Source organism: Actinia tenebrosa, unplaced genomic scaffold (assembly GCF_029948245.1).
Source record: "Actinia tenebrosa isolate PJP-AT-01 unplaced genomic scaffold, QUT_ActTen_1.0 PGA_scaffold5__44_contigs__length_20552954, whole genome shotgun sequence".
NCBI lineage: Eukaryota > Metazoa > Cnidaria > Anthozoa > Actiniaria > Actiniidae > Actinia > Actinia tenebrosa.
In genome coordinates, this window is record NW_028292582.1 from 8,862,838 (window position 1) to 8,875,445 (window position 12,608).

The following is a 12,608-nucleotide window of genomic DNA, read 5'->3' on the forward strand; positions in this document are numbered from 1 at the left end:
GCAAGGGAAGCAAGGAAGCACGGAAGCAAGAAGCCAGGAAGCAAGGAAGCAAAGAAGCAAAGAAGCAAGGCGCAAGGAAGCAAGGAGCAAGGAAGCAAGGAAGCAAGGAAGCAGGAAGCAAGGAAGAAAGGAAGAGGAAGCAAGGAAGCAAGGAAGCAAGGAGCACGGAAGCAAGAAGCAAGGAAGACAAGGAAGCAGGAAGCAGAAGCGAGGAAGCAAGGAAGCAAGGAAGAAAGGAAGCACGGAAGCCAAGAAGGAAGGAAGAAGGAAGAAAGAAAGAAAGAAAGAAAGAGAGAGAGAAGAGAGAAAGAAAGAAAGAAAAAAAGGAAAAAAGAAGAAAAGAAAGAAAGTATACATAGTAAGTACAGAGATGTTTCTTGATCAAAATGCGCATGAATATAAAAAAGTTTCAATATGGAATGACTAGGAAAGCAAATGATATAAATCACATTGAACGTACAGATTCAACAACTTTGGCAGCAATTGTGGGAAATTTAAAGTGATGTTTTCAATTAGATTCCCTTGCAAGTACCTTATCGATACAAAGATAAAGAATGTTACAAAGATCTTGAGCGTAAATATGGTCTTACGATTGTTGCGTCGACTTCGTGTAACATGGCGCGCTCGGCCACACAAATCGATAGCAACAAATATTATGAGTTTTGAAGGTCGTTTAAAAATCTGCAACATGTTGCCGCAACAAAATTAGAATTTGTAACCGCGCGCCATATTATATGAGAACGTTGTTTTGGCGCAACGTTGCTGCGCGAAAAACCATTGCTGCGCGAAAAAGGAGAAAGGGATTTGAAATGGAAAAACATTACGCTCGAAACAAATGGGTCTGTTTTACGAGAAATATTTCGTTAACTTACAAGCTTTTTATCGAAGGAGCGTTATTGAAATATTCTGACTTTAGCTTTGTTAACTTGTTGTACTGCATTTTTCTGAAATAAATGAATGCGCCATGAGTATGATTCACAGGAACAGTAGAACTCTTTAGCTTGAGAGTTATCTTTCCCATTACAGAGCATCTGCGTTCGATCCGAGAATAATATTCTTCGTTTGAGTTGTATCCATAACCTTTTGGCTTCTCACACAAAACCAAATTATTAAGAAAGTGAAATTTGGTATGAGATGGGCAACCGCAGTGCGCAACCGTTAAACAACGGTCGATTTCAGATCACGTGTCATTCTCTTGAGAATAAGATTCTTTGTTTGAGTTGTATCCATAACCTTTTGGCTTCTCATACGAAACCAAATTATTAAGAAAGTGAAATTTGGTATGAGATGGGCAACCGCAGTGCGCAACCGTTAAACAACGGTCGATTTCAGATCACGTGTCATTCTCTTGAGAATAAGATTCTTTGTTTGAGTTGCATCCATATTCATGTGTCTTCTCATGCGTAACCGTTAAACAAAGAAATATTACTCTAGGGAATGACGCGTGGTCTGAAATGAGAAAACAATGGATTAGGTCCATTTCAGACCACGTGGCATTCTCTTGAGAATAAGATTCTTTGTTTGAGTTGTATCCATATTCATGTATCTTCTCATGCGTAACCGTTAAACAAAGAAATATTACTCTAGGGAATGATACGTGGTCTGAAATGAGAAAACAATGGATTAGGTCCATTTCAGTCCACGTGGCATTCTCTTGAGAGTAAGATTCTTTGTTTGAGTATCCATATTCATATGTCTTCTCAACGAATGAACAAAGAAATAATACTCATGGGAATGACGTATTGTCTGAAAGTGAAAAACATTAAGCCCAAGGTAAAAGGGTTAATTGTTGACTATTAATTTAATTATTATCTTAATATTATATATGTTATTTTTATAAAACAAAAGCACGACAAATGATAACCAGCGCTTACAGAATGCTTCCATCCAAGCCTGTGAATGCTTGTGGTGCAATGTCTTCTATGTTAGAGTAAGACAGATCCCTAAGTGTGGAAAGAAGAATGCAGGGTTAAAATAAATCATATCTTTGTACATCAATCAATCCATCCATCTATTAAATCCTAATCTTACCTTTTCATACCCTCACATAAGACCCCACCCCACCTAGGTCTGCCCACCCATTCATTTCTGAATCAATTTGTCTATGAATCCATCCATCCATCCATTCATCCATATATACATCCATCCATCCATCCATCTATCCATCTATCGATCCACCTATCCATCCACCTATCCATCCATCCCTCCCTCCCTCCCTCCCTCCCTCCCTCCCTCCCTCCCTCCCTCCCTCCCTCCCTCCCTCCATCTATCCATTCATCCATCCATCCATCCATCCATCCATCCATCCATCCATCCATCCACCCACCCACCCACCCACCCATCCATCCATCCATCCATCCATCCATCCATCCATCCATCCATCCATCCATCCATCCATCCATCCATCCAGTAATTATACTTAGTATGTAGCCACTTACAATTCTATTAAGCTCGATAACTCCCTGAAAGAGTTAGGTCCTAGGACTTTAATACTACTGTGAGCTAAGTACCTAGGAAAAATAAAATTGAAAATATTTGGCACAGACCAGCTTGAATAGTCCCCTTCACAGTTCCCTGCGCCATCTTGAAAGGTAGCCGTGATTTTGCATCGAAGCGAGACGAACGTACAGTGAGCTTGCAATGATAGAGACCTTTTTTAACACCTTGAACAATTATTCACATGTCTCTATCATTGCAAGGGGTAAGGGCAAAGAAATATTAGGTTTGTTAAATGTGAAGTATGAAGAATGTTTTGTCCTCAAATTTTGCAACCATACATCCACATGGAGCCCTTTGGTGTATTTTCTTTTTCAAGTTCAGACTACATTTTATTCTCTTGAGAATGAGATTCTTTGTTTGAGTTGTATCCATATTCATATGTCTTCTCATGCGCAACCGTTAAACAAAGAAAAATTACTCAAAATATGACAAGAAGGGTATGGATTTATTCCTTAACCGAACTAACTTACAGAAGTTTTAGATTCGGTAGTCCCATAAATGAATCTGGACTGAGATGTTGAACGCTATTGGCCAAATATCTAAAAGGAAAAGAAAAAAGAAAATTAAATTAAAAGGTTGCAATAACTTTGGTATTAATCAAAGTTAATATCCAGGTATACTAATTCAATATATAGCATTAGAATTACGACTTGAATTATATGGTATCACGAAAAGAAATAAAACACGGTCTTACAGCCTCTGTAGAACAAAGAGCCCATTGAAAGCTCCTGGTTGGACCGCTTGTATGGGGTTGTATGAAAGATCGCTGAAATTAAATGCAGAAAAGATGCAAGGAAGCAAGGAAGCAAGGAAGCAAGGAAGCAAGGAAGCAAGCAAGCAAGGAAGCAAGCAAGCAAGGAAGCAAGGAAGCAAGGAAGCAAGGAAGCAAGCAAGCAAGGAAGCAAGGAAGCAAGCAAGCAAGCAAGCAAGCAAGGAAGCAAGCAAGCAAGCAAGCAAGCAAGCAAGCAAGCAAGCAAGCAAGCAAGCAAGCAAGCAAGCAAGCAAGCAAGCAAGCAAGCAAGCAAGCAAGCAAGCAAGCAAGCAAGCAAGCAAGCAAGCAAGCAAGCAAGCAAGGAATGGCTTAGAAATGACTCACAGATCGAATAACTTTGAAAGTCCTTGAAACGTATTGGATCTCAGCTCTGTAATATTGTTTTGAAAGATCCTCCTATATGATGAGGGAAGAATTGGATGATGAGTTAAAATGTTTTAAAATAGAACTGTAATAAAGTTAACGCAATTAATAGTCTGTCTCCTATAGACCCCTGGCACGTGACGGACACTAAACAAAAGAATTTCAATCACCTGAGAATTGGAAACCTATTTTATGTCCTACAAATGGATTTGTATTCCAACATACTGCAAGGGGTTTACAAATTTTCCATTTCAGACCACGTGCCTATCTCTTGAGAATAAGATTCTTTGTTTGAGTTGTATCCATATTCATGTGTCTTCTCATGTGCAACCGTTAAACAAAGAAACGACACTCGGGGGAATAACATGATTCTTTGTTTGAGTTGTATCCATATTCATGTGTCTTTTCATGTGCAACCGTTAAACAAAGAAATGATACTCAAGAGAATGACACGTGGTCTGAAAAAGGTAAACATTGCGCCCACGTTTAAGGGAACTATTGATATCCTATAACATTGCCCTCACAGGTGAAGTAATCCAACCAAGTCTTTAAACACTCCAATGCCAATGTCTGTAATTTGACAGTCTTGAAGATAGCTACAGATTAGAATATCATGTTCAAGCGTTAAGTTAAGCGTTGACCAATAAAACAGTACAAAGATACGAGAAATTTTAAAAACTTAACCAATCATATCTTACAGTGTTTCTAAGTTTGACAAGCCATCAAAAATCCCAGGCTTTAGGGACCGCAACAGATTTTCATCCAAATAGCTATCAAAACGAAATGAGAAAATATCAATTACATTATTTGTCAAATTCGTATTTCTTCATAAGAATAATAAGACTGAAATCAAACGTCGAACTGAAAAACTCAAATCAACACTTTACTATAACACTATGCACAGTCTATACTTGCCATCAAGTATCATCATTATCAAATGACCCGTGCGGCCATACTCACGCGTTCCAATAAAATATTTGGAAAAAGTCACATGATGGGGGACGAGTGGGTTGACATAAGAGGGGCGGAAAATGTTTACGAGCGCTGTAATAATAAATTTCATCTCGCTGCGCTCGGTATGACCTCGTTATGACCTCGTTATGACCTCGGTATGGCCTCGGTATGACCTCGGTATGACCTCGGAATGACCCCGGTATGACCTCGGTATGACCACTAGCCAAATATTTTCCCGTCCTTCCCACTCAGTCGATCAATAGGTACATAATGATACTAACAGCCTTCGTAGATATATGGTTTTGTTGAACGCACCAGGGTCAATCTCGCTTATCTGGTTGAAGCGCAGTGACCTAGAGAACAACATAATGTTAGAGCAATTTTTTGTTAAGTCTTTAGTCCAACTTTCTTCAGTAACTATTTTACATCTCAGGAGTAAGAAATGATAAAACCGTGCGTGGGGCTTGAAGCACAAAGAAAACAAATAATAATAATAATAAGAAGAAATATATATTTTTAATAAAGAGATAGAAGCGGCCTGTAGTTTTATTTTACAGCTTAGATTTACGTCATTTTCTTACAACGGTATGGTATGGCATACTGTAACAATAAAATGGCTCCCCATAAGAATGGCAATCGTATGAGTAGGAAAAGTACGATACTGACTTACAGCTCGTACATTACGACATGCCGTAACATTGAAAGGGTTTCCCACAAGAATGGCTATCGTATGAGTAGGAAAAGTACGATACTGACTTACAGCCCATATACGGTACGACATGCCGTAACATTGGAATGGCTTCCCATAAGAATGGTTATCGTATGAGTGAGAAACGTACGTTACTGACTTACAGCCCATTCATGGTACGACATGCCGTAACATTGAAAGGGTTTCCCATTGTTTTTTAGTAATTCATTCAACCATAACGCACAGTAATAACTATGGTAAAACTCATGGATCCCAATTTCGTTTCCTATACTTATATGAATTGAACACCACTCTAAAACATCGGAGCACTGTTGACTTACAAGGTCGTTATGCGTGTTAATCCATTCAAAGAATTCACTTGAAGCCGTTTAAATCTGTTGAACGTTATTGTTCTGTTAAATAAAAATAAGAGTGAAAATTATTGCAGATGAAATAAGAGTGAAAATTATTGCAAATGAAATATCAGTGACACGGTTTGTTTAAATCATGCACGAGTGTCTATGACGTTCTGAAAACAAGAGCGCTTACAAAATACGAGAACAATTGGCGATGACGATGACGATGACGATGACGATGACGATGACGATGACGATGACGATGACGATGACGATGACGATGACGATGACGATGACGATGACGATGACGATGACGATGACGATGACGATGACGATGACGATGACGATGACGATGACGATGACGATGACGATGACGATGACGATGACGATGACGATGACGATGACGATGACGATGACGATGAGAATTGGCCATATTTTCCCCTGGCTTTCCGGTTAATTTTTTAAAAGTGATAATTTTATTTGGTCTTGGAATGGTGTTCTAACTCCCATTCCCTTACTAAGACTAATGAATATACTTACAGAGTCCGAAGATTAATGGATTTCTTAAACACATCTTGCTCAAATGACGCCATGTAGTTACAATCTAGCAGTCTAGTTGCAACATTAATAAGAAAATCAAGAGTTTGTTACAGTCAGTTTATCATAAATCAAAAGTAAATTCTAAAACTTCATTTTAGAATTTTCCGTTGCTCAGGGCAGATGGACTCGATTTTGTTCAAAATATTTATGTACTCCAGTGAATGTCCTTCAAATTTTCGTTTGTTTGTATTTTTGAGAAGCCGAACATTTTTTTTCTTAACCATTGGTATTTCTGAATATTTTTACAGTGAACGACCCTAGGTAATAGAGCCTGCATGAAATCAAGAAGAACAGTGGAACTTTACTTATACGAAAACATCTATTCTTACAAGCTTGATAGTGCTCTGAGCGGCATGATGGCTTCTGCTTCGATGGTAACAATCGGATTATTGAGCAATTTGCTGTGAAAATGAAACTTAATGAATTAGGCCGGTCAGTCGGTGGGTCGGGGGGTCGGGGGGTCGGTGGGTCAGGGGTTCGATGGGTCGGTGTGTAGGTGGGTCAGGGGGTCAGGGGATCGGTGGGTCAGGGGGTCAGGGGGTCGGGGGATCGGTGGGTCGGTGGGTCAGGGGGTCAGGGGATCGGTGTGTCGGTGGGTCAGGGGGTCAGGGGGTCAGGGGGTCAGGGGGTCAGGGGGTCAGGGGGTCAGGGGGGTCGGGGGATCGGTGGGTCGGTGGATCAAGGGGTCAGGGGGTCGGGGGGTAGTCGAGTCAGCTAAATAAATTGTGGGATGAAGAAATGTTCAAGTAAATACAGTTGTTACTTGTTAGACTCACAGGTAATACAATCTTGGCATTCCTTCAAACAAACCGTTTGATATCACTCTGATTCTGTTGCGACTGAGGTATCTGCACAAAATAAAGGAAAAAATTACGATTTACTCTCAAAATGGTCGTATGATCGTATTCCAGTAGTTTCAGCCATGCTTACTCTGATTCATTGTGAACGGTCATTATCACGTGATGGTACGTTTTCAAACCATTCTTCCGCATTGACCATATGTTTTAAGAGGGATTTGCTTGTTGAGGCTGATATAATTTTGGCCATTCTGTGTTTAACGTCTTTAAATGGGCTGCCATTTTAGGTGGTCATCTAAACCATATCTTTACTGACAAATCAATCCGTGTTTGGCTTATATCCGTTTAGTGTTTAAAGTGTGGAATGGCATTTTAGTGTGAAAGATCCAATAGGATCCAAAGTACCCATATCAAGGAATCAAATCATGATTTTTTGTAAGAAAGTTGGGCCTCACCGCATACACTTTTTCTGAGATAAAGAACAAGGTGCATTACGCCGTATATGGTGTTGATTGTACCCATGCTAGACCACAATGCACTATGTTCACTGCATGACAGATTAAATCTATCTCATCTAACTTATAAACCCCAAAATATTTCCAAAATATCCAGCTGAGCTGTGAATTTTATTTTAGCCAATCACAGCGTGTTAAGCTCTTTTGCCGCTGGCCCTCATTCCCAAGCTACTGTAACTCAACTTTTGCGTATTTTTTCTGTTTTCGTTTGACTAAAATATAATATACGTGCCTACAAGAAGCAGAAATATGGAAAGGAAGAATAAAATTGATTTCACTTTACCGCTACGTTTGCTTCGTTCTTTCAAACTCCAAAAAAGCTTAGGGCCGGTCATTTGTCCACTAATGCTTTGCGCGCCACGTTCACCGCTCAGCTGGGGTGTTGTGCAAACCAACTTACAGCTTTCGTAGATTGCTAAGTCCCTCGAATGCCTTCAGAGTGATCTTCTCGATGTGGTTTTGGGAAAGATACCTTAAACGCATATAATTTTACGACCATCACTCCCCGAAAGAAGCTGTTCCTTTGGGTTAGCTCCACGCGCACTAGCTACCACTACACTCATAATACACTAGAGCAGTTTTCGTATGACTGCGAAAAGCTCAGTGCCGTAAGCGTGACGTGCCGTGACCGTGATGATTTCTAGAATTTTAATTGGCTGATTTTTTTCACGCGCAATGCGATTGGTCTGACAGTGCCGTGACCTTGGCGTGACCGTGTCCGCGCCGTGTTCATGTGTCGTGTTCCGGGCATTTGATTGGATGGAGAGTAAATTCTCGTGCAATGTGATTGGTCTGGCGTGTCCTTTGGCGTGTCACGACCATGTTCGTGGCGTGAAATTTTCGCAGTCATACGAAAACTGCACTAATTTGCTAATGCAAATGTTTTTCTCGTTCCAGTTCGAACAAGGCGCAAATTTTCAGAAATTCGTTAAATTAATAAGACAAATATGTGGCCGTGCAAAACCATTTTGCAGCAGTTCCCTGAGTAAACTGGAGCGAGAGAAAATTTGCATTAGCAAAGTAGTGTATTTACAACACACAACACCGACTACATGTTGATCTTTGCAGAGGAAGGAAAACCGGAGAACCCGGAGAAAAACCCTCGTGGCAAAAGATAGGAAAACACATCAAACAAACTCTATTCACATTATGTACATTAGAGACTTAAGCCTACGATCTCAGGCTGGAACTATAGAGCGTTTTCACTCACGTTAGAAGGCAGCCATAAACAATAGAAAATTTCTGTTCAATATTTGCATAAAAATAGAGTTCAATTTCCAGAGGATAGAAAAAGTATTGTTTTGGTACCCCATAATGGCCGCTGTGACACCAACAGCGTCGAGAGACAGCGCCGTACAGCGCATGCACGAAGATTATTGAGTGGTTTGGATTATTCAAAAATGACAAGATTATTAGAGTTCAAGTTACTTCTATCATTCCAAAAATAAATGCTTAACAGCTATTTCAAAAAAAGGTTGAATACTGAATACCAGAATATTGCATACTGAATGGTGCATTCCAAGACCGAAGAGCCTTGTGGGTCAGTGACATTGTCTAAGGTAGGATTAATAATAATTATTTACTCTATTTTTATTGTATTCCATCTGAAACAATATACTAACTACACGTAGAGAGTTAATTGCTGTATATTCACTTTTTATTTCAAATTAACGAGACTCACAGAGCCCTTTGGTCTTGGAATGAACTATTCAGTATTCAGTGTTCAGTATTCAATCTTTTTTGAAATAGCTGTATACACTAACGTAGCTCAATCCAGTTTACTCACTTATTTTCTTTTATATTCTTAATGCTTACAGATATTTTAGCCTCGATAGTCCTGCAAAGTAGTTATCTCCGACTTCCACCAAGAGATTTTGGTTTAAGAGTCTGAAAATAACAGATGAAAGTACTTTTTTTTTTGTAGAATAGTTGTCAAAATGGCGCAGGTTTTTGGTTCCTTTTCCCTAGCCAATCATATCCTCGTCCCAGGCTACTTTCTTCGCTGTTCGGCAAGCCACTTAGACGAGTAGCCTGGCCAAAATTCTCGATTTCGGTGAAGATGATGATTTATGAATTTATATAGCGCCTTTTCTATATGAATATAATCAAAGGCGCTTTACATGGAGTTGTGAATGACAGATTGCTTTTTGTGCAATTTACAAGCATGAGAGATGGTTAGTATGAAGTGTAGGCACTGAGGGTGGTCACTGCCAGGGTTTCTTTACGTCCTCAGTGGTTCTTTTACGTCCCTCCGATGTTGGTTAGTAATGGCGAGTGTGGAGAGACGGGACCGCCATTTAAAGTGGTCATCCGAGCCACTTGAAAGTCTAACCATTTGCAGATGTAATTACGAAAGTCCGATGCTCAACCAACTGAGCCAACCGGTTGGCGGTTAAATCGAGAGATCTATCGAGAGATCTATCGAAGTAAACTCGAACGGTCTATGGTCACTACCTGCACGATGCGAACGGTGATTTCCGGGGAAAGGAAGGAATGATCACGATTACATTATTATTTCCTCAGAGCCTGCCTCGTCTAGAAATAATGTTTTATGAAAGCTGACAATTTTAATTAATTTTTAAATTTTACAGGCTCATCCTTTACTTACAGTTTTTCCAAATATCTTGTGTGATAGAAGGCTGCTTGTGGCAGACGTACTAGTCGATTCATTCGGATGTTCCTGTGATTAAAAAAAAGGACTGAATTGCCCTATTTCACTATGACGTCACTGCTTGTTTATGTGGGGGATAGAATCACCAAATCCAATAGAAAGTTCAACAAAATTTGCTCCTAGAGAAACAGTTTAATCTAAAATGGTCTGGTTTTCAGTTATAAAATGTGTTAGTATGTACTAAAAAATATTCTGGTCGTTTGCTGGCTATTCTACTTCTCTTCGGGGATTGATACGGGTTTTAGAACAATTTTCGGTGAATTTGCGTTGATTTGACCCCCTCCGACGACCATGATCCTTTGCGTTTAAACAATAGATTGTTTTGATGTGACGTCATAGTGAAATAGGGCAATTTTTTTACGACTGTGTGTGTTGAGGGTGAGAGGAAGAGTCTAGAGGACAAGGAGGATAAAAGCCAAAATACTGAGCTTCCAGTAATTGTATTTAATTTTATCTAGAGGAGAAGGGAAGAAGGATAGATGGCTTTTTCCCAATCGACGTCCCTTCTCTATGGTCTGTACGCCAACAGATATGACCCAAACTCAAGTGGAACCACGAGTATTTCACTGCAAAGTTTGGATCATATGCTGACGCCATACCATGTTCGATAAGAGTCAGTAAACACCATAGAAAAGGGACCTCGATTTTTTTTTTTTTTTTTTTTTTTTTTTTACCGAAAAAATTCACTTATTTCACTTTTTCACTTAATTCACACGCATTTTTTTCGACGGTTTTTAGAAATCAAAACAACTAACGGAAATAGCGTGCGCTCGTTGACGTCAACTTATTTGTCTGGGCCCAGTTGTGCGATGTGTGGATAGCGTTATTCGATGGATAAATCGTTATCCAGAGGATAAAGTGATGCTGTTATCCAATAAATTTTTGTAGAAAATATTCTTGCCTTTCATCGGAATTAACTCTGCTTTCATCGATCTATATTTATTGGGAACTTCATGAAACTCGCATTCACATACATACATCTATTTCTTAATCAGATTAAACGAAGATTCATTATCTCTCGTGTCGTTATTATTCCATAAGATAGAAATTCTCGAAAGTATGCTGTGTTGATGAGTCGATGTGTCGTGTATCGATGCGGTTCACTATAAATACAATCAAAGAGATTCTTAGAATCAACCTGTGTGATCTAATACGAACTATAATAGACTTACCGAATGTGTCCCTATCGAATCCAAAAGAAAAACTCAATAACAATCTCCAATATTCCTCTCAATAACTAAATTTCATAACTAAAGTTCACGTGCTGTGTTAACTATCTTAGTTCTATCGCAATAGTACCCAGTGTCTCTCGGACAAATCTTTTGGGCCTGGTGACCTGTCGCGTACAATTTTTATCCACTGGATAAGATTTATCCGTTGGATAGCGTTATCAACCCTTCGTACAACCGGGTCCTGTCCTCTTATTGATCATAAAAAATAGCTAATCAGCGCGCGAGAAATTAACAATTTGTGGTAGTAGAATAGCTAGGGGAAGGGAGGTAAGGAAGATAGGTTTGGCTAGGGGAAGGTGAGTAAGGAGAAGTGGGAAGATAATTACGTAGTGAGATCATAAATATTTACTGAAATATAGATATCCATTTTTATCAAAATGGGATACTACACACAGGGAAATGAATACACTTACTGCTGACTTACAAGTATCGTAGAAAAAAGAGACCTCTGAAAGCACCGTACTCGATCGTGCTTATGTAATTCACTGAAATATTCCTTTAATAAACAAAGAAAATTTTTAATCAGTTCTGTATCCTTTTCTGGAATATTATGAGCATAAACGCCAGGTTCATTACTTAGAACTGATTTCATTTTTCCTTTCTTTTGTTTCTCTGTTCTCTCTTTTACTCTGTACTTTCCCTTTATTTTTGATCTTTTTTTTCTTTTTTTTTTTTCTTTCTTTCTTTCTTTCTTTCTTTCTTTCTTTCTTTCTTTCTTTCTTTCTCTCTCTCTCTTTCTTTCTTTCTTTCTCTCTATCTCTCTTTCTTCCTTCCTTCCTTCCTTCCTTTCTTTTTTTAGATAACACAAATTGGTTCCTGCATACGTCCACTTACATTGCAGAAAGTCTGGATAATCCCTTGAATGTGTCGGCTTTCAGAGTAGATATGAAGTTTTGAGCTAGGTAGCTTTGGGAAAATTCAAAGCAGTTAAAACTTACCTCAATATACGTCGCACAAGAGAGCCAAGCAAAATGATATTTTTCCAGCCTTGGTCGTAATAATTACTGCACTTACATTGTTTTGAGATTTGTTGGTCCACTGAGCGCTCCTACTTCAAGATGAGTTATTTTGTTTAACCTCATGTCCCTACGGAAATTATTAAGATTTTTAAATTAATTATAATTAGAAAAAAACTAAACTAGTCAAGTCACTGCTAACTCA

The 12,608-nt window shown here is 39.1% G+C and overlaps 1 protein-coding gene and 1 long non-coding RNA gene across 2 annotated transcripts in view; both read right to left on the bottom strand.

The window, feature by feature from the left end:
* LOC116296450 (uncharacterized) overlaps positions 1–2,995 on the bottom strand; it is a 10,422-nt gene extending 7,427 nt beyond the window's left edge. The window contains exons 1-4 of the mRNA XM_089038036.1: positions 2,970–2,995; positions 2,439–2,510; positions 1,875–1,943; positions 873–944 (exon numbers count right to left, since the gene is read on the bottom strand). Of these exons, the coding sequence (XP_088894162.1) occupies positions 873–944; positions 1,875–1,943; positions 2,439–2,510; positions 2,970–2,995 (239 nt within the window). The remainder of the gene's footprint in view (positions 1–872; positions 945–1,874; positions 1,944–2,438; positions 2,511–2,969) is intronic.
* A 7,163-nt stretch (positions 2,996–10,158) lies between these two features.
* LOC148906473 (uncharacterized) lies at positions 10,159–12,510 on the bottom strand. Its single transcript, XR_016121292.1, has 4 exons — positions 12,462–12,510; positions 12,282–12,353; positions 11,872–11,943; positions 10,159–10,224 (listed from the first exon to the last, which is right to left on the bottom strand). It is a non-coding gene; the product is annotated as an uncharacterized LOC148906473 (long non-coding RNA).
* Between the last annotated feature and the right edge of the window lie 98 nt (positions 12,511–12,608).